Source organism: Candoia aspera, chromosome 1 (genome assembly GCF_035149785.1).
Source record: "Candoia aspera isolate rCanAsp1 chromosome 1, rCanAsp1.hap2, whole genome shotgun sequence".
NCBI classification, from domain to species: domain Eukaryota; kingdom Metazoa; phylum Chordata; class Lepidosauria; order Squamata; family Boidae; genus Candoia; species Candoia aspera.
In genome coordinates this window covers 150375654-150397031 of record NC_086153.1, presented here as the reverse complement: position 1 = coordinate 150397031, position 21378 = coordinate 150375654, and the positions used below count along the sequence as shown (strand labels likewise).

General features: G+C 39.5%; 1 protein-coding gene across 8 annotated transcripts in view; it reads right to left on the bottom strand.

The window, feature by feature from the left end:
* Window positions 1-1196: 1196 nt before the first annotated feature.
* FBXW11 (F-box and WD repeat domain containing 11) overlaps window positions 1197-21378 on the bottom strand; it is a 91797-nt gene continuing 71615 nt past the window's right edge. For all 8 annotated transcript variants that reach the window (XM_063315695.1, XM_063315702.1, XM_063315712.1 and 5 more), the window contains 8 exons: window positions 12241-12378; window positions 11602-11720; window positions 8704-8953; window positions 7569-7687; window positions 6277-6387; window positions 6097-6175; window positions 5449-5636; window positions 1197-3541 (listed from right to left, as the gene is read on the bottom strand). In XM_063315695.1, the coding sequence (XP_063171765.1) occupies window positions 5475-5636; window positions 6097-6175; window positions 6277-6387; window positions 7569-7687; window positions 8704-8953; window positions 11602-11720; window positions 12241-12378 (978 nt within the window). In that variant the 3' untranslated portion in view covers window positions 1197-3541; window positions 5449-5474. The remainder of the gene's footprint in view (window positions 3542-5448; window positions 5637-6096; window positions 6176-6276; window positions 6388-7568; window positions 7688-8703; window positions 8954-11601; window positions 11721-12240; window positions 12379-21378) is intronic.

Below are 21378 nucleotides of genomic sequence, written 5' to 3'. Positions count from 1 at the left end.
ATCTAATTCTTGAATTACTTCATAGTATCACAGCCTTTCACATAATGGCTGGTTGCCATGTGATGCTGATACAAATTCAGTTTTTATTTTGGCTTCAACACAACATGGTTAAGAAAATTCTTGATTCAGTATTGAGAGTGAACTCAGCCAACACAACTTTCTCGTCCACTTATTTCAACAGAGCTTATGCTGCTGCCTGGTTTTCTCCAATTCCCTTTTCTTACTGCATCCATCCCCAAACCAATTCTGCCTCATAGGTCCCTCTGGCCCTCAGGAGAGGCTTCCATATACTACTGTGGAGAACAAAGAGGTGGGAATATCCCCTTGTCTGATATGTTGCATTAAATATGCCACAACTCTCAATTCTCCAAAATGTGATGACGTGCAAACTTAGCAGAATCACATAACCATAGAACGTAAGGGTTGGAAGGGACCAGGTATCAGTCCGTCCCCCTCTCCGGTGCTGCTATCTACTACTACAGCATCCCTGACAAATAGCTATTCAGCCTCTGTTGAACAGCTCTTACAGTTAGAAATTTTTTGCTGTTGTCCAGCTGCATCTATTTATTTAAATCGATGTTTAATTCCTTCTGGGACCACTCTGCCCAGCCCTTCAGAGATTTGAAGGTAGCTGCCAGAGTTTTCTCCAGGCTAAAAATACCTAATGTGTCCAACCATTTCTCACAGGTTTTTCCTTGTAAGCCCCTTATTATCTCGTTTCCCCCAGACATGCTTCGGTTCGTCAATCTCCTCCCTAAAATTCAGTGCCCCGAACTAGAGCCAATATTCTAGACATGATCTGACCAATGCAGAAAGAAACTTCACTTGATGCAGCCTAGGATTGCTTAGGGTTTTTTGCAGTTCCATTACACTGTTGGCTCATATTCAATTTGGGGTTCACCAAGACACCCAGATTCTTTTTCCATGTATATATAGTATACATGCCCATAACGGTTCTCTCCCATTTTTAAAAACCCAAATATAGGACTTCGCACTTGCCGTCAAAATTCATCTTTCTGGCTTCTATCCATTGTTCAGCTTGTCAAGATCCTCCTGAACTGTCCTCTAAAGCATTTGCTATTCCCCAAACCTTATGTCATTTGCAAATTTGGTAACTGTATTTTGTAACCTCTTATCCAAGTCATTTACAAATATGTTGAACAGCACTGGTTACATATATAGAAAGAGGTAAATTTAGAGTTTTTTTTATTAAGCACATTCCACAGTACAAAGCCTTATATCATGAACAATATCTGTACATTTCAACAGTTGTCCAATAAGCTGTTCATACACAAACTTTCCAAACAGGTAACTGGCAAACATAATTACAAGTTAGAATAAGACTATCCCAGTGCTTTGAAACATTAATCTAGCAGTAACATACAGCTGCTCGGTAATGATTAGCAAAACAAAGTCCAGAGTACAGCCGGTACTATCATTCATCCCAGGAGTCAAGCTTCTCGGGTGTCAGTTACAAATTCCACGGCTACGTTACACCAAGCACAATCAAAAGTAGTTTAGGCTGCATCTTCAAATACCATCATTTCCCATGGAAAAACATGAATTTCATCTTACACATGCATTAAAAATGGATGGTTGTCCGTAAATACCTTTTATCTTCAGGGCTGCCGTTTCAAGTCTTTCATGTTGCAGCTATTAGATGACATGGGAATGGGGGAACAAAACTATTTCTGTAACTATCGCCCATCTCAAAATCTGGTTATGGGAAAGTGTCTTCTTAAGGATTTTGTGGGGTTGGATCAGATCCATGTAATGTCTTTTTTCTCGTGTTCAGAAGAACAACTTAGGAGCTCAACAGAGTTGACTGGGAGGTGAAAGGTGGAAATCAGAAGCAGCTCAAGTTGCACCTTTCTGACATCCGGCATGTGCTTTCATTTTTTGACAGACAAGCTGGCTGGTGTGCAAGTGAAATAGCCAACCATAAGCTGTTCCACTAAATAAGCAAAATTCATTCATTGGTCATTTATATTAGTTATCAACATTCCTTGACCCCTCAACCAAAAAGGGGAGAGGGAATAAGGGGAGGGGGAATCAGCAGTGGCAGCAAAAGGAAAGCAGATACAATACCGTATGATATCACCCACATCCATGCCAATGATTGCTCCTGGACCAACCAGTATTTTTATTCGTTAATAACTTCTAAAATGAACATTAGGAGGAGCTATTGAACAATGTTGCTGAGCAATTTAAGAAAGCAGAGACAGTAATTTTGAGGAAGTTTGTTTTTGTATAGGGAGATATCGAACTAATAGCCATAGCCAGTCATATTTAAGAGAAAAAATCCACTGTGCCATTTACTGCTAGGTTACTCAAAATAAATGGTAAGGTACACCAATCATCTCCTCTTAAGGTCTCAGTAGAATAGCAATTCATCTTCCAATTCAGCATACCAGCATGGTCATCACGGACAATTCAAACAGATTTTAAAAAATGTTAATGTATCTGCAATTTTAGCCAGTGGTTTCAAGATGATTTGCAAATATTGCAGTGTGGAACAGTGACAGAAATTTTAACTTTTTATTTAAAAAAAGTTTAGAAGTTAACATTAAGATATGTCATCCCAATTAAAAAGAAAGGAAGAAGAAAGTCCTAATGAATGCCAACACCCTCCCTTTCACAGAGAAATGTTTCTAAAGTAATACAACCCAACTCCATATGGCGCCAGTAGTAAGAATGCCTGGATGCTTAAAAGCATCTCCCTTGGCATCGGTATACAGCATCAGAAGGCCCCGACTCCCAGCCCTTGGAGGTTACAATGTCTTATGTACATTATATCTACATGCTTATACAGGTACAGTATTAGAAAGAATGAGGCAAGCACACAGGAAGGATCTGACTATACCAAACATCAGGAGGAAGAGAAAGACAGTTGTAGTACAATTAAAAGAAAAGACAATGCTGTACATCTGGTTTAGATAATCTAGCCCAATTTACAATCTTTAAATTAAAGCAAATTACAGGTGCAGAAATAAGTAAATTATTGTCCAAAAGGTTACTGAACCATTCCGAAATATTTCTACCAGTCCAACTGAGACTCTGAGTAAACACAGCAGGATCCGCATTAGTCGTGAAATGGAAAAGCTGCAGGAGGATGAGGCAACTTTGAAAGCAAAGCTCTGTACATTCTGGGTTATGCGTTTGGCACCCACATTTCACTGAGAATGTTTTTCTTCTTCAGAGTCAGACAAAAGTGCAAAGCAAATATAAATTAGGTCAAGTCCATCCTTGACATCTGATTTACTCCTGGAAAAACAAGCCATAAGTTCAGTGTATATGGGCAATTTACTCATGAAGCTTTGGATCTTGCATTGTGGTGAGGGAGAGGCTGAACTCAGTGAATTCCTAGTCAATTCCTTAAGAGACCACTGAGTGGAGGAGGACTGGAAAAAGTTACGTTGAGATAAAGAATTGTGCCGCTTTACATCTTCACAGCACCTAGAACCACTTCCGACTTTAGCTGTGGCTATTGTCTTCAGGTGTGTGGTAGCCAAATGTCCAGTAGTTCAAAGACTGTGGAATCCTACAAAAAATGAAAACGACAGGTTCAAAATTGAGTTAAACACAAATGTCTTATTGGAAGACAGAAGGCTATGAGCTACGCATCTATCAAGAACAGAAGACAGAGTTCATCAGCTTCTGTAACTGAGTTGAGCCAGCAGGACCTCCTGCACTAGAGATCTCTTTCGTGCCCCCATTGGAGATACTCACCGCCTTTTAAAGACAACGTTTTAAAATTCAGTCTGGCTTACTCTGCTATTCTGTCCACTTGTAACAAATACAAGTGTTTGGCTGCCTTAAATTTTGATTGAAATTGTTAGCTGCTGTAGGATACCCAGGGCCAACACAAATACACTTAGATAAAAAAAAATCAAGTGCCTAGCGAGAAAGTTACTGTTTATAGCTGGCAAAATAAGATCAATATTTGATAAACTTCTGACTACACCAGGGTTGTGTTACACCTAATAAGTAATTGGTGACAAAGAGTTCCTTACAAATAAAGAGGAATTTTCTCCACCAAGGTACTCAGTTTCTACTCTGGCCATGGAGAAGGAAAGCCCATCCCTCAGCCCTGCTTGCATCATGCCAGAGCATTTTGGAAGAAAGCAATTATTTTCTTAACTAGCCTGCTAAGAGATTTCCACCTTGAATTTTTTCTTCACTAACACAGAAACACAGGGAACTAGCACAATGTATTAAACTTTCCTTTTATCATTAGTACTGCTTATTGTTATTTAATATTATATATTATTTTACAAGTTTATGATGCCTGGCAGTAAGACTAATAGGATAGTGGCAGTAAGAGTAATAGGATAGTATCAGTGCACCCCTCTAACATGAGAAGAGACAGGCAATAGCAAAGGGTAGACTAGCTGGAAGAGAGGAAGAGCAGTAAGACATCCAGGACTAATTCTCTCTTCTGAACAGCCCTTCAATTAAAAGAATTTGGACTGCTGCATCTAGCCAACAAGTACTCTTGTCATTTCCATAATAAAAAAAGATTTTATGAACAATTTGATTCTGATGAAAAAATTCAAGTGTTAGATTGTCTTAGGTCTGCTCTATGTGGGCTGCAAAAATCACTAGATGGTGGAAAACGTCAACTCTTTGCTGCCATCTAGTAGTCATCTAGATGTTAGTCCTACAAAAACACTATAGGTAAAGGTAAAGGTTTCCCTTGACATTAAGTCCAGTCGTGTCTGACTCTAGGGGGCGGTGCTCATCTCCGTTTCAAAGCCGAAGAGCCGGCGTTTGTCCATAGACACTTCCGTGGTCATGTGGCCGGCATGACTACACGGAACGCCGTTACCTGTCCGCCGAAGCGGTACCTATTAATCTACTCACATTTGCATGTTTTCGAACTGCTAGGTTGGCAGGAGCTGGGACTAGCAATGGGAGCTCACCCCGTCATGCGGATTCGAACGGCCGACCTTCCGATCGGCAAGCTCAGCAGCTCAGCGGTTTAACCCGCAGCGCCACCGCGTCCCTGCTACAAAAACACTATACTCCCTCAAAATTAGTTTGGATCTGAGTAGGTAAGAAGATGTACTGGACTACCACTTCCATAATCCTTGATTATTGTTTACACGGAATGGGAGTGCTAGGAATAGTACTCCTAAATATCTGAGGAGCACCAAGTTGCTTCATTTTGTGCATGTACAATGGCATTCCTTGAAGGCCTTCCTTCAGAAATATTTTGATGCCGCTAAACTGAGACAGACACCATTGCACAAACATGGAACATCCTAATTAAAAATATATGCATATATATTTAAATTTGCTAATTAATGGTTTTACAATAATAGAGCAATTCACATCCATTTTTCTTGAAAAGTGAATTAACAAGTATCAAAGACCATTCTTTGGGTGTGCAAGGGCCACATCAAAAATGGAAACTGTTGCAAACAAAAGAGCAAGATAAATGCTTACCTTGGAGAACTGTAAATTGCAGAGTGTTATCTGGAGATGTAAGTGTATGTTCTGGATGGAGAGCGGGTCTCATTTTGTGCATTGGGAGGCACATTTAAAAAATCCCAAATCAAAATGGTGTCATCATGGGAACTACTAATGATCTGAAATTCATCAAACTGGAGTCTAAACACGCGTCCAGAGTGTTCCTGGAACATGCAGTGGTTTATAGTTAGTAGGGCATATACTCAAGTTAAACATGACTTTTAGGAGTAGCTCAAAGTTTATTTTAGGGGCAACCATATTTGCTGCAATGTAATAGTTTACTTCGCAGAAAAAGTATATGTAAAGTACAGATGACATAAAGTACATTTCCTTAAGCAAACAGTACTATTTGGAAGACAGAACGCCTGGAGTAATGTTCCGTAACAGTAACATTTTAGGACATTAAGTTCACCGGCACTGGGATATTGGGATTTCCTATCCACCCCCACCCCACCCCCCCGGCCCAAGTCTACAACTCTCAGGCTCTTACCACATCGGTTTCAAGAGAAAAGGCTCAGAATTTCCACTATACCCAGTACTTTTATAACAACAAGAAAAACCAGTACATACATACATACTATTATTATGTAACTGTAAATTAAGTGTCTATCAAGACCTACGTACCACTAATGTGCGCAAGCATAGTGTACTTGCTGGAGCTCGAGGATCAAGAGCAGCTTGCAGGTCCCAAACCTTGATTTTGCTACAAATGAAAGGAAATTTATAAGAGGCATAACTTACTACATACATACCTACAAACACAAAACAAAAAAACAACCTCGGAAAAAGCTTTGAAACACATACCCATCATAGGCTCCGCTTACAATCCTTTTGTTATCAAATCTTATGCATCTAACCAGCTCTTCATGTCCTTCTAGCACTCTTAAACATGCCCCACATTCAATGTCCCAAAGCCTGAAAGAAACATAATACAGTTTGTTCAGAGAGAGAGAGCGAGCGAGCGCGCACACATATGCAGTGTCTACTTTTCTCTTCTAGAAGAGAGTTCACTTGCTACAGCAATCCCAGTCAAGCTAACTGCCACTCGGTCAAGATGAACAAACTGCCAGCAAACAGCAAATGTAATTCACAAAGCCCCTCATACACTAGAAGTCTGCAAAGGAAACTGGAGTGGGCAAATTCAATTCGATTCAATTCAAAATAATCCCAGCTTTTCCCTTCACTCATTCAAACATAGCCTAAAATCTGAATCAACAAGATGAATTTGGTAGGCATCAACATTTTTATTCTGAAAAGCTACATTTTTACTATGTTTTTAACATTTAATGAACTAAGTTGCTTGGGTATCCACATATTGGCTTGTTTTGAGTGCACTGTTTCTGCAGATTCTTTCAACCAAGCTTCCCTTCTCTGTAGACAAACCAGGAAGACTACCTAAGATTTCTGGATAAGATGGTCAGGGACTTGTGATTGTATAAGGGAGGACATCTAGGGAAGGATGTGGGGATTATCTTTGGCAGTGAGTGAAGAGCAACTGGAGGAATTAAATTTAGAAATTTGAAGGAATGAGGATTAAACAAACCCCCCAAAAAACTGGGGGATGGCTTTTTCCATTCCTCTCAAGATTTTTCTTCAATTTTTTTTTCTTCTAGAAAAATTGGAAAATTTGGGAAACAGTGAAAAAACTCTTATGAAGATACATTTATTGTATATATATATTAATCCGAATTCAGTATTTGCATAACTCTATAAAACGTCTGAAATCTAGTATCACAGAAGGATAAAGCTGCTCTTTTAAATCTCCTCCAATTTTCTCCCACCCCCAAATCTGATCCTGCGTTTTCTCCAGCCCTCTGAAGTAGATATCTGCAAGGAACATTTTGGAGTGTCATTGGGCAGGTGGAATTCCTATTTTGTTGACAGAAAGTCCTATCAACAAAGAGCTGGGCACCAATCTATACTTCTCTAAAAATATGTAGCTGCTATTTTCTCTTTTTATTTTTTCCTACTTTCCACATGGCTCTCCCTCTCACCCCATTTCCCAGATATTTAGCATATACAAAATTAGGGCTGCTCTCATACATCAAAACATGGCCCACTTAAATTGTTCAAATAAAAGCCATTTTATTACCTACCTAATGGTATTGTCTGATGATCCACTCACAACAAGTCGATCCCTATACTGGAGGCAGGCAATACCTCTTTTGTGCCCATTAAGAGTGCGAACAAATTCACATGTGCTTGTACTCCAGACCTGTGTAGAAAGAAAAAGGGAGGCGATCTGGATATTTTGACATTTAAGGTTGAAAAGCCATGGCCCAAAAGTATTAGAACTTAATATACCCCTGAAGAAGTTTTCACTCTAGGATTCTACTTCTCAATGCTGAGAAACTATGTGTAGCTCACAAGTCCATTTTTTGTTACGTTCACAGAAAACAGCGTCAATTGCACAACAGCAGTGGACAATATCCTGTGTGAGGAGGAGTATTCCTGAATAGCAGCTTTTTCTTATTCTTCCCCACAGCATATGCCCCCAATCCCCTGAAGACACCCTCCCGAGTATCAACCAGCATTAAAATCCATTCATATGACAACTCCAGGTTGCACATAATGCTTTTATTGCACCCATGGATGCTGTCTTACTAGTTGAAACAGAACTTCAAAGTTCTACGCCACCAACCCCATGACACCCATTCTCCCCACCAAGCCCCCAATCTAATTTTGGTGGTTTGGAAGACTTTCAAAGCAGATTTGGTGGTAGAGATAACTATGCAAGCAGAAGTATGTTTGCGTAACACTGTGAAGCATTTAGTGTCTTTCCAAAGTTTACCCCACTGCCACCATCACCTTCAAGCTTTTCAGGGACTACCATTTGGAGGTGGAACGGTAGAAGCAAGTCATCTTGACTGAACACCATTATACCACCCATAATTTGGAAAGACTCATTTGCAAGTGGCTTTTAGCCAATGTGACTCTGGAAAGAGCACATTATTTTTTTATAATTATAATCAAACTATCTAATAACGTGTCTTATTTAAGCAGCCGCAAATATTATGTACCAATCACAGTTTCAAAGTATCTTCTAGGGTCATTACGAGAACAGTATGATAGAAGCCACAAGCTGCATAAATGAGTTCAAGAATCTGGATAATAATGCTTTAAAAGCAGCAATAATTGAATAAATAGTCATATAAATTCAGAGGGATTTTCAGATGTTAGACATGTGCTAAACAAATTCTTCACTACTTTAGAAACTTATTGCCAACTTACTTTAATGGTCCTATCTCCAGAAGCAGATACGATGTATTTGTCATCAAAGTCAACAACATTAACAGCAGCCCGATGGCCAACTAATACTCGGCGCAAAGTGATGTCAGTTGCTGAGGCCATGTCCCAAACAGCAATAGAGCGGTCCTTTGAACAGGTCACCATTAAACCATTACTAAACCGCAAGTGAAGCACTGCTTCGTTATGATGAATTAAAGTGTTCAAGACTTCCCCTGTGTTCACATCCCAGACTCTGGGGAAAGAAAAATTGGGTCAAGTGTTATGAAGCCAAAAGTTAGCTGAGTGTTTTCCTCTCTTTTAGGCTATACCGATTTCCAGAGAGCTATGACTACACAACCGATTAATCACTGAATGATGTGCATAGTTACACAAAATGTATCTATGAAATCAGGTATTACTGGCACTGGAAACAAAATTCATGCAGATCAACACCACTTCCACTTTCATGCTCAGGCATTCAATGAAACCTTTTTAATTTCATAGAAAAGCCATTCTTTGTAGAATTTCACCTTTATGAATCTCCTGGAGAGCAGAACTACAGACTTGGAAACCAATGATGCTCTCCAACTGCCTAGTAGCCAAGAATAAAAGGCAAGGTAAAGAAAGCAGGTATGCTTAGTCTTTTTTTTTTTTTGTAGTAGTAGTAGTAGTTTCCCCCCACTATTTTACTAAGTTTTACAGTGCATTCAGAAAGTATTCAGATCCCCTTCACTTTTTTCAATTTTGCTATGTTGCAGCCTGATACTACAATAGTTCAAATTCATTTTTTTCTCATTAATCTACACTCAGTACCCCACAATGACAAAGTGAAAACAGAATTTTAGAAATGTCTGTAAATTTATTAAAAAGGAAAAACTGAAATATCACACGTAGGTAAGTATTCAGACCCTTTGCAACAACACTTGAAATTTAGCTCAGGTGCCTCCCATTTCTCTTGATAGTTGCTGAGCTGTTTCTACACCTTAATTGGAGTCCATGTTGGCAGAATGCTAGAAAGCATTTTGGCCCAGGAGAGATCAGAAAAGTCACACACCAGGCATTTCTATAAAAATAATTTATTTACAGAAAACCAACATATTTAAAGGCTGTTTGCTGAGAGGAGAGGTTTCTCTCAGCTGCATATTCTCTGCAAGCCTACACAGAAGGGAAACTGAAACTAAAACAAGTCCAGGCAAGTTCTTCCCCTTAGGCAATGCAACCATTAACACGTGAAAAGGGGACAATTAAATTCAACCTCTTCACCGGCCAAAATGATTAGTTACCATAGTAACCTTAATCTGTAGTAGAAAACATATTAACAGTCCACCTGTGGTAAATTAAATTGATTGGACATGATCTGGAAAGGCACACACCTCTCTATAGAAGGCCTCACAGCTGACAATGCATACTGTATCAAAGCAAAAGCCATGAGGTCAGAGGAACTGCCTGCAGAGGTCAGAGACAGGCTAATTGCAAGGCACAGATCTGGGGAAGGCTACAAAAAAATTTCTGCTGCACTGAAGGTTCTCAAGAGCACAGTGGCCTCCATAATTCTCAAATGGAAGACATCTGGCACCACCAGGACTCTTCCAAGAGCTGGTCGCCCGGCCAAACTGAGCAATCAGGGGAGAAGAGCCTTAGTAAGAGAGGTGACCAAGAACCCGATGGTCACTCTGACTTAGCTCCAGAGATTCTGTGTGGAGATGGGACAAAGTTCCAGAAGGACAACCATCACTGCAGCCCTCCACCGATCTGGGCTTTATGGCAGAGTGGCTAGACGGAAGCCTCTCCTCAGTGCAAAACACATGAAAGCCCGCTTGGAGTTTGCAAAAAAGCACCTGAAGGACTCTCAGACTGTGAGGAACAAGATTCTCTGGTCTGATGAAACCAAGATTGAACTGTCTGGCCTCAATTCTAAATGTTATGTCTGGAGGACACCAGGCACTGCTCATCACCTGCCCAATACCATCCCAACAGTGAAGCATGGTGGTGGCAGCATCATGCTGTGGGGGGTTTTCAGCAGCAGGGACTGGGAAACTGGTCAGGGTTGAGGGAAGGCTGAATGGAGCAAAGTACAGAGATATCCTCAATGAAAACCTGTTCCACAGCGCTCAGGACCTCAGACTGGGCCGAAGGTTCACCTTCCAACATGACAACGATTCTAAGCACACAGCCAAGACAACACAGGAATGGCTTAGGGACAACTCTGTGAATGTCCTAGAGTGGCCCAGCCAGAGCCCTGACTTGAACCCTATTGAACATCTCTGGAGAGACCTGAAAATGGCTGTCCACCGACGGTCCCCATTCAACCTGATTGAGCTTGAGAGGATTTGCTAAGAAGAATGGCAGAAAATCCCCCAATCCAGGTGTGCAAAGCTTGTCGCATCATACCGAAAAAGACTTGAGACTGTAATTGCTGCCAAAGGTGCTTCAACAAAGTACCGAGTAAAGGGTCTGAATACTTACCTACATGTGATATTTCAGTTTTTCCTTTTTAATAAATTTACAGAAGTTTCTAAAATTCTGTTTTCACTTTGTCATTGTGGGGTACTGAGTGTAGATTAATGAGAAAAAAAATGAATTTGAACGAGTGTAGTATCAGGCTGCAACATAACAAAATTGAAAATAGTGAAGGGGGTCTGAATACTTTCGGAATGCACTGTAGGTACAGCTGCCATGTTATGGGGAAACAGAGCTGGGAGAAGAGATTTATGATTGTCCCTGGCACGCCAGTTTTTTGTGTAGGGTAGGATAGATCCATTTGTGCCTACAACAGTAACGAAAGAAGCCAAATTAAGTTGAAATAAAATACTGATGTGTTCCTGAAATATGGATAGGCAGTCCTGCATTTTCTTTACCTCACTCCTCTTTCTGCTGTATTTTTGATTACTGAATGCTCACCTGACAGTGGAGTCAGACGACCCAGTTACAATTACTCTTTCATCATACTGTAGACAAAGAACGGAGCCAGTATGTCCTGTTAATACTTTCAAACATTCCAATCCGGTTTTATCCCATATCTACCATACAACAAAAAAGAGGAATTATATAAATGCTGAGTTAGTGTGAGAGAGACTGCAGATATTCTTCCAGGGCAGGACACAGACCTTTTGGGTTTTTCCCCCACACCGCCCCTGTACTTGTGCAATTTTGGGAAGAAGAAGAAAACAGAATACCCGAGCAAAGATTAAAAAATGGGAAGAACATATAACTAGATGCCTCTATGTCAGTCTGGCATTTAACTGAATAATTACCCTGAATTTAAGGCAACAGCCTTACAAAAGGAAGTTTAGATAGAAATAACACATCTCCTTCCATTACCATGCCTCTGCAGATTTAAGACCCTCTCATTTGGGGGGTGGGGGTGGACATTAATATTTCAATTAAACGTGTAGGCTTCTAAGACTACTCTTTTAGCTCTCTGCTGCATATAATTTTGGAGGTATACATGTAGATTCTGCAATAGGATAGCAAACTTGATAAAGTATTGAAAAATGATGTACCTCTCTTGTCCCTGTTAATTTCAAGAAATCCCTTTACCTTAATAGAGTTATCCCTTAGACCGCTTATAATCTTCTCATCATCATACTGTAAACAGTAAACACCTTTGCTATTTTCAGAGCGGCACTGAATTCTTTGCAAGTTGTGCCTTCCACATCGCCAGTTGGACTCTATTGTCTGCAAGAGAGCAGAAGATGTTTGGGTGATACACAATCCTGCCAGGTACCACTGAAATTTCATCACAAAGGTATTTTAGGGAAGCCTTTGCCAGCCAGCTTGTGCCTCAGTTGTGCCTGTTGCTGGTGAAGGAGGCCGCAGCTACCCTGACTCGCTCTTGCCTCCTCGTTAGATTCCTCTAAACTGGCTCCCGCTGAAGCTGCTTTTGGTACCAAATGCAACGGCCCACGTGTTAGTGAGTGGGACCCACCTCTCACAGGTAACCTTTGCATTTGTGGGCTGGTTGCCAATACATTCCCAGTACAATTCAAAGTACTGGTATCATCCTACAAAGCCTTACACTATTTGACACCTGCAGTCTATTTTAAAAGGGTCCTACTCATCTAGTGCTCTTGTCCCAAGTAGACATGCTGCAGGTTCCTGATCTATGAGAGAGGCAAGCTTCACAGTGACAGCATCCACCTTAGGAACCCTATGAGAGAGCTGGACAGCGCCTTCACTCCCAAATTTTAGTCAGGCCTTGAAAACAGAGCTATTCAGAAGGACACAGATGCTTATTAGCAGGGTTCTAATGCTAATGTATGGTTTCTATGCTTTACTGCTTTTTTTAAATATTTGCTTTACAATTTACTTTATTGAGTTTAGAGGTTTTAAATTTTTTTGCTGTTACTTAAACATTATAGAGGGGAAAAAAAGAAAAAGAGGACAAAACAGTAGCAGAAAATTATATATGGGGTTTCTCATACATGCATAGTACCCAATATTGCTTGTGACTTACAAAAAAGGTGTTTATATCACTTTCTCCTTTGAATAAACAATTTCCGTTTAAAACAGTCCTTCTAAAAACTACTGTTATCTCCTGAATAATTAATTTTCCTCTTCCTATCCTCTTTTCCTTTTTTATCGTATCTTTTTGATTGTTACATTTGCAAGCAGGGGTTGTTTTGGTTTTTGGGGGGGGGGGCTTATGACATTCTTGCAAATATAGTTAGCGCTCTAAATCCAGTGAGAGGTTATGATGGGTATAGCAAAGTTTGTGAATTAACACTGCTTATAAAATTAACTAAAATGTCAAAGAACATGAAAAAAATGGTAATGATTCATAAACCTTTAGCTTGACGAAATACAGCCAAAAGTATTTATTCTCAGTTCCAGTTATGACTGTGCTTTAAAATCTCCCACAGATTTAAAGAAATACTCTGTGTCTTGGTCTTATTTAATCAATCAGGATGAATAAGATAAAAAAATAAGTTAAATGCTAATTAAATTAAAAATAATCTGAAGTTATTTTACAGTGGCATTTTTAAGCTTCCCTCAAAAAACAAACAAAACCAATCAATTCCATTCTTTCCTCCAAATTTATTTTCCAACACACTGAAAGTTTACAGTCACTAAGCATGCTCAGTCATCATCAGAGTGTTTTTGGTTTTCCTTACAATTATTTTCACAAATAATTGCATTTTGGCAAACCCTGGCTATGTCGTTTCCCTATAGAGAATTCAGCACGCATTCTTGAACCGAATGATATATTGGATGACACAGTTATTACTCAAGGTGCACAAAAGGTTCTGTGCCCAGAATAGATGATTTTGGACGGCCCATGCCAAACATGATTTTACTCCATGCACGGGACAAAAAATGAAGCTGTTTTGATCCAGGCAGAGATATTTGGGGGGTGGGTATAGGGAAAAAGTCAAGATCATGGGCGGCTGAGGGCGGCAAGGGAAACAAGATACTGGGGCTGGGGGGGGGGCAGGTGGTCAAGAACTACGTCGTGCTGGGACATCAGCAGCAGCTGGAGGGAGGGAGGGAGGGAGGGCAGGCAGGCGCTGGGAAGACTGGGGGCAAGGGCTGGTGGGTTATGCTGAGTTGGAAGCTGCTCCAGGGAGAAAGGAAGTGATGCCTACTGGCCTTGTTCTACGCCCCTGCCCAGGTTTTATTTCATCTGAAACCCAGCACAACCAAGCTGCCTGGATTCTGCTTCGGCTTGATCACGGCTGATCTGAAATGGTTCAGCAGAACATGACAAGTTGTCTTGGGTTTCCCCATTTTGTGTACACCTTATTTACTACTGTGGCAAATTAACATTATTTGTCACTCCAAGTGCTGTGGTCACTTACTATCTATCTCATATATAATTATTGCTCACAACTGCAGATTAAGCTTATATAAGCCCATAAACCAGATCTGGGGAATATGTAGCTTGCTTGGTGTTGTTGAATTTCAATTTCCATCATGCCCAACTGTTTGCTATACTAGCTTGGTGTTTTCTTTCTTAATGTTCAGGATGTGAGCACAGAATTAGAGAGAACTTTCTCAGCTGTGAAATATTATATGCATTATACTCTTAAGTTAAACTTTGAATTGGGAAACCTGATTTAAGTTGCTTCTCCTAATACCAACATTTAAACTGATTAAAATATTTCCTTTATATTAGTGTTAACATACGTTAGATGGGCCTTCCAGGATTAAGTTGTAAGAACTCAATTATTTAGTTTCTAATTAATTAAAATCCCTATGTTTATAGTTCCTCACATTGGTCATGTGGGCAATACCTGAACTGATCCAAATATTTTGGAAGGGCACAAATTCTTGAGGTGCGGCACGTAAGAGGCTGTTCATTAATCCTAATCAAATCAATTCTGTCAAAGTGTTTAGAGAGAACTTGCTTTCCATGTCTTGCAATTTACCTTTAAAAAAAAAAGCTTTTTAAATAAAGTTACCAGAAAGAAGTATGGACTGAAAATCAAAGCAACAGGAATGTGTTATTCCTCCCTAAGCCAGACAGCTAGGAATAAGGTCCAGGCAGGTGCACCATTTCGTTCTCTGGGTGGATGTGATTTCAGACACACAGCAATGTGGTACTGCTACTGTGGGAAAAGGTTTCATGTTTTTGAGAATTTTTAAAATCCTTTTCACTGTGACAGTTGCCAATCTACTGGGAAAGTAGCCACAATCTACAGAAATGCTACAGCTGCAAAGAAATTGGCAGGCATAAAGACATATGAAAATACAAAGAGAAAAAGATCTGAAAGAACTAAATATAGCCCAGTGGGTAGACACATGGATGACCAGCAGTACAGGGTTCTGTTTGCAGTCACATATCTGTTTGCTATCAGGATTCATCTATACCCTATATCTAATATATGCAGATACAACAGAGACTGTGCAACCCCGCCCAAATATGGAATCCAGGTTTGGCAATCAGAGCACTGGCTATTTTGGGACACTTCTTACCTCTTATGTCGCCACCACTGTTTTCCCAATTCAAAAGATAACTACAATTACTATGTTACATCTGTGCTGATATTTTGCTAATCAGAGCATGCAAACCAAACCCTGAGCAAAGTTTCCTTCCCGCTGGCCATGCTGGTTACTAGTCTAACTGTAGTTCTTCAAGTGGTTGTCTGTGAATTCACATAGGCTGATTATGCACCAGTTAAAGCCCTGTTTGAAACCTTCGACAATCATTTGGCATTCCATACCCATGCATACCACACAAATTAATTTAATTCTTGACTGGCACAGTGGATCCAAAGGAGCAGTGAGGTCACAAGGTCACCTGAGACAATGGAGGTCATGAGGGTAGGACTGCAGATTTTATGAATTCACAGATGACCAAAAAAGTGAAGTTACACATAAGTAACCAATCCTTTGTTGTGGCCTCTATGATTCACACAAATGGGTGAGTTAAGCTGACCGAACAGAAGATGGCTGACCCAAAGGCTGCATCTCTCTGGGAATGGAGATGAAGTGTAGGAGGAAAGTAGATGGCTTAGTCCATAAGGCCACCAAGCAGAACTCTGGTAGGAAGTACCCCAGAGGAAGGCTTCTGATGCTGTTGCTCTTTAGAGTGAGCATGAATCAGAAAAGGGCATGGCAGTTTGGCCATCTCATAGCAAAGCTTGAGGGCTGCAACTATCCATGTGGAGAGATGTTGAGAGGAAAGACCACATCTTTCTGATGAACCCTGGAAGGCCAGTAGTAAACAGTGATCATGGAGAAATGGTGCTGTCAGTTCATGTATAAAGTGAGAGCACAACAGACATTCAAAGAATAAAATGATGTTTCGATAGTGCTGACAGGTTAGGAAAAAGATAGGATGTATGTTTTGATTCAATCAAGCTTTGATTTTGAAAGAAAGGAAATATCCTAACAAGACCTGCTCTGCCTTAGCCTGGAAAGGTCAGGGAACTGATGCCTTCAAGTTCTAAAACAGATGGAATTAAGATCTGGATGGAAGATGCATCCTGATGAATAAAGAAGTTGGGTCTGCTTGAAATTGGGAGTACTTCTAATAAGCGAACCAGACAAAAAGGGCGATCTGGCCGCCAAGTTTACCAAAGCAGGTAACAATGTAGTGGGTCATATCCTGATTTTTACCAGGACTCCTAGGGGGCCCTTCCAAGGCTCCAAGTATATCTAGGATTGAGCAGGCTGGATATATTACTGTCTGGTATTTATAACTATTTGGAACAGCTATTCCAGAAGGCTTGACCTGTTTTTGCTGCAGGTTTGGAGATTGCTGGACAACTGTTCTGCTTTATTGCAGGGGATTTTAGAAAGGGTCCTGGAGAATGCATTCAGGTCTTTGGGATCCTAACATATTGATTGTTCTCTGATTTTAGTTCTATGGTGTGTTTTTATCTGTTGTGAGCTGCCCAGAATTTTTATGACAAGATGGATGGCCAGATCAAATAAGCGAACAAAGCAGGCTCTGGTAGCCACCTAAACCTAATTACCTACATCAGACTAAAAGAGAGAATGACTTATGTTGTAACAACCCAACGTTCTTAAGCAGGACAGGGCTATGGTGAAGCTTCCATTATACTTTCTAGACCCTGGATAAACTGAAAGTAAAAACATTTATGATGTACTAAGTCTGCACTTAGTTAGGTTTATTTTCATATATGTGTCATGTTCCCGTTCCGATGTTTATGGTAATTATCATTACAATATGCTTGTTATTCTAGAGAAGCACCTAAAGAAAGTCCACAGCAGTTGAAAGAGGCACGTCTTCAAGGTGAAGAAAACTGAGCAAAATAAAGGAAGGAGCGGCAGCCCCTTCAACTAAATGTTTACAAGGCTGCAATGCCCTCTTATTGCACCTATTCCAAAGTACTACTACTGATATTTTTTCCATTCTAGCAACCCCACCCTGAAAGCAAAAACCACCTCTTCTGAAAAAAAAAAAGGATGGCTTTGCCCTAAAGTCCCTTTAATGTTTATTATCCTATTTACCTGGTCATTCCATCCAATGGTATCTGGAAAGCATCCATCTTCATCTTGTTTCAGGACAAATCCTTTAACCCACTTTTCCCTATCAAGGGCTAACTGGAGGGAGCCTATTTGATAGTCATGTCTTCAATGGGACTGGGTAAGCAGAGAGATGGAAGTATTTATATAATTTGTATAAATGATTCATGATATCTATACTAAATTTGAAAGGAATAACTAAGTAGTTGATCTTGCATCACATATAATATGGAAAAGGCCAGGATTTGGAAATTTTGGGGGGATAGAGGAGGGAGAGGAAATCAAGAGTACATCTGGCAATCTGCCTATTAAGACAATCTGCTAATATGAGTCAAATTTTACCACATGATTTTGGGATGGTGTCCAAACACATGGTTAACTGAACCAAGTGAAATTTCCACAAAAACAAGTTTAGCATACCTAACTAAAATTTCCTGGGAAGAACCCAAAATTACTTTTCTTTTTAAGGGAATTTCCAAAATATTTAAATTTAATAGGGCAGCACAATGGATCTATGCTAGACTACCAAGAATGGAATAAAGCTTCCTGAAACATTTACCCTAAAATGCTTGTTACTCTGAAAGTTTGAGAAATAAATTGGCATTCCGGTCCCCATCCCCCAGGATGAAATAACATTGCCTTTAAAAAAAGTTAGGCCTCAAAATAATGTCCTTAAGTTAACCGGGGAGTAAACAGACTCTGCTCTGTGAAGCTTGTCAATTCAAATGACTTTAAAAAAGCAAAAGGAATGGCAGATAAAGATGATTAAATGGGACAACTATGAATAATTTATTATGCATAATTTCTCTTTTTTATAACCGGCACCTAAGAGACTATTCCTAAGGCAGTAAGATTGCCTTCCTCTTTCCCAAGATGTCATGGCTATTTTGCGAGGGTAAAGTTTTCCCCTCCCAATATGCTCCTTCCACAAGTATTTGTGGAACTAAATATATAATCAAATGCTCCTCATTGTGCTACTTGGCTAGTCAACAGACTCTTGTCTTCAACTAGCCTTGGCTATTTCCAACATCTGTGACAAAGCAAATGTTCACTGGTTAAACAGTCAAAAACAAATGTTTACTAAACTGAAATATGGCCATTAAATTTTCCTCTATAGTTCAAATACAGTATATCTTGAGAGGAAGGTAAGACTTAAAAAATGATAGTGTCCCTTTCTCATCCCATTTTGAGCAATTACATATTACAATGTTTTCACCCACAAAACCCCAAAGATAGCAATATGACAATAATTATTTTAAATTCTGAGGCCGTGTATCTTGCTCATCATATATACAACTAGAAATAGGATGTTATTTTTATTCTAAACAAAACCCAATGACAAAAACCTGATGTTCTAGGTTTAAACAAAAAAAGTTTGGCTTTATTCAGGGCTTCCAGTGAGGGCTTATGGCAGGTTAGACATCCCTGAAGGAGCTGGGACAGCATTCCAGTGGAGATTGGCAGCCAGTGAATTCTGGCTGGCAGTCTTTCCGGATGAAGGAGAGATTGTGAGATCGCCAACTTGCACTCTGGACAGCTTCTCCTTATGAGTAGGCTGCAGGAACTGAGGTCTTTGCAGTCGGCTTGTGAGTTGAGTGGCTAAGAGTCGAGGGATTTCAACCAAGCTCATAGCTGTAATGCAGCCCATGTGGACATAAGCTTCATATGAGCCTCATTTCTTTTCTTTTCTTTTTTAATAATTTTATTGTTTCAAGACAAAGATAAAAGCTACCAAAAAAACTACAAAAAAAGAAAAAGAACTAAAAAGGTGTGAAAACACAAGATAATTTTTTTTCAACATTACAAAAAGATGTGACTTCTGATTTTTAACAGCAAGGATATATAAAAATTTCCATAATCAATCTCCTACTCTATATTAAACCAAACCACATTATTTCTATAAATCATTCCACTTTAGCACATTATAAAAATCACTGAGTTACTCCCTCCCCTTATATTAAAATAAAGAAAAAAATTCATATAAACCTAAACAACTCCCCCCCCAAAAGATAACACTTATTTAATTATTCCCTTCCTACTACTATTCTATATATTTCTGTCTACTATAATAAAAATCAAACTAAAAAGTATATAAATTGTCTGCCATTATACTTAATAGTACAAATCCAAATCCTTAAAAACATTAGTCAAACCCTAAAAGCAATCCAGGTAAACATTCTTTAACCCTTATCCCACTTCAAAATAAACCAGAGCATTTACATATCCCCACAATTTGCACAGAGCTTTTCTATTGAAAAAAAACAGCCCAACTGCCCCCCTCAAAAATTCCAACTTCTCTTCAGAAAACCTCCCATACATAATGAGCCCTTCTTTTTCATGGCATTTCACCAGAAAGTCAGTTTCACTTATTGCTTGCAGATGTCTCTCTCCCTTAAATTTCTCCAACTCCACTATCCAAACTTCATCCAGCTTCTCAACAGAAATCCTGATCTCATTCTTAGAAGAAACATTTCTATCACTGTTGAATTCCTCAATTTCATCCACTACATCCCCAAGCAGATGACATATTTTAGACCTCATATTTTCCATGAGGACCTGAATGTCTTGTATAAAAGCTTGGTAGGAGTCAGAAAAAATCTGTTTAAAATCTTGGTGGAAGTCAGAAAAAATCTGTTTAAAACCTTCCATGTCTCACCTAGTAGATTATGGCGCCTCCTAGGAGCTTAACCAGCAAAAGTCGAAGATATGGAAAAGTTCCAGAGTGCATTTACACAAGTGAAAGTGAAATAAGCAGACAGTTCCCAAGGAAAAGTAGAAACAGGAAGCTGAAGGTTCAAATCAGCCGATTCAACGTGTAGGAAAATGCTAATATCTTCAAATTTAATACAAAAATAGTAACAGGAAGACAATTGTTTACTCTCAATCCTCCTTTATATTTGGAAGGAAAATGAAATCCAAAACTTAAGATTTTTTTAAAAAAAAAAGTAATCCCCAAAATAACAATAAGCACCAAGAAAGCCAGCTTCTTCTCGCTGTAGAAAGCCTCTCTTAGGGTATGCATATTTCAAAATATTTATAATATTTGGTGATTTAGAAATGGGGTGGCCAGTCTTAGTGTCCCTTTAAGGCTACAGCTCAGCTTGGAAAATGATGATGGCCTCGCCTCCCAGCTAGCCCTTACCAGTCAAACGCAAAATGCTGTTTGCGATCTTCTGGCTGCAAGCAGCTGTCCGGAGGACATATGGGGTAATTCCAGGTGTTTTCCTTTATCCAGAGAACACTCCTGGGCTTCAGGAAAACCTGAGCCCAAAAAAAATTGCAATGTTGTAAGTTCCGCCCGCTAAACCCGTAGGCACAGCTGCTCAGTCTGCCATGTTCCCACTGGAAGTCGCATGAGCCTCATTTCTTAAACACTTTTGGATGTAATTAATTTATAGCTAAAGAGAAATTTTCTGAGCAGGGGAATAAGAGGATTCCATCTGGTGAGTCAACATTCTTTCTGGATTAAATAGGAAAAAAGGAAAAAGGGTTTCAAAGATTTAAACACTTTCAGCCAGAAGCTTAACCAGGAGTGGATGTAAGAAAGTTTAAAACAGATAAAGGGGATAGTTACTTTGAGAGATTATTTTTTGGTGAAAGCACTCTTGAACAAATTGGAATTAAAACAGACAAATGAACTGGACCTTCGTGGGAATGTTTTTTGTTTACTATTAAAAGTACAGACAATTGGTGAATTTTACAGAACAAAAGATAAAGCTAATATAAGCCAGACTGTAATGCTGA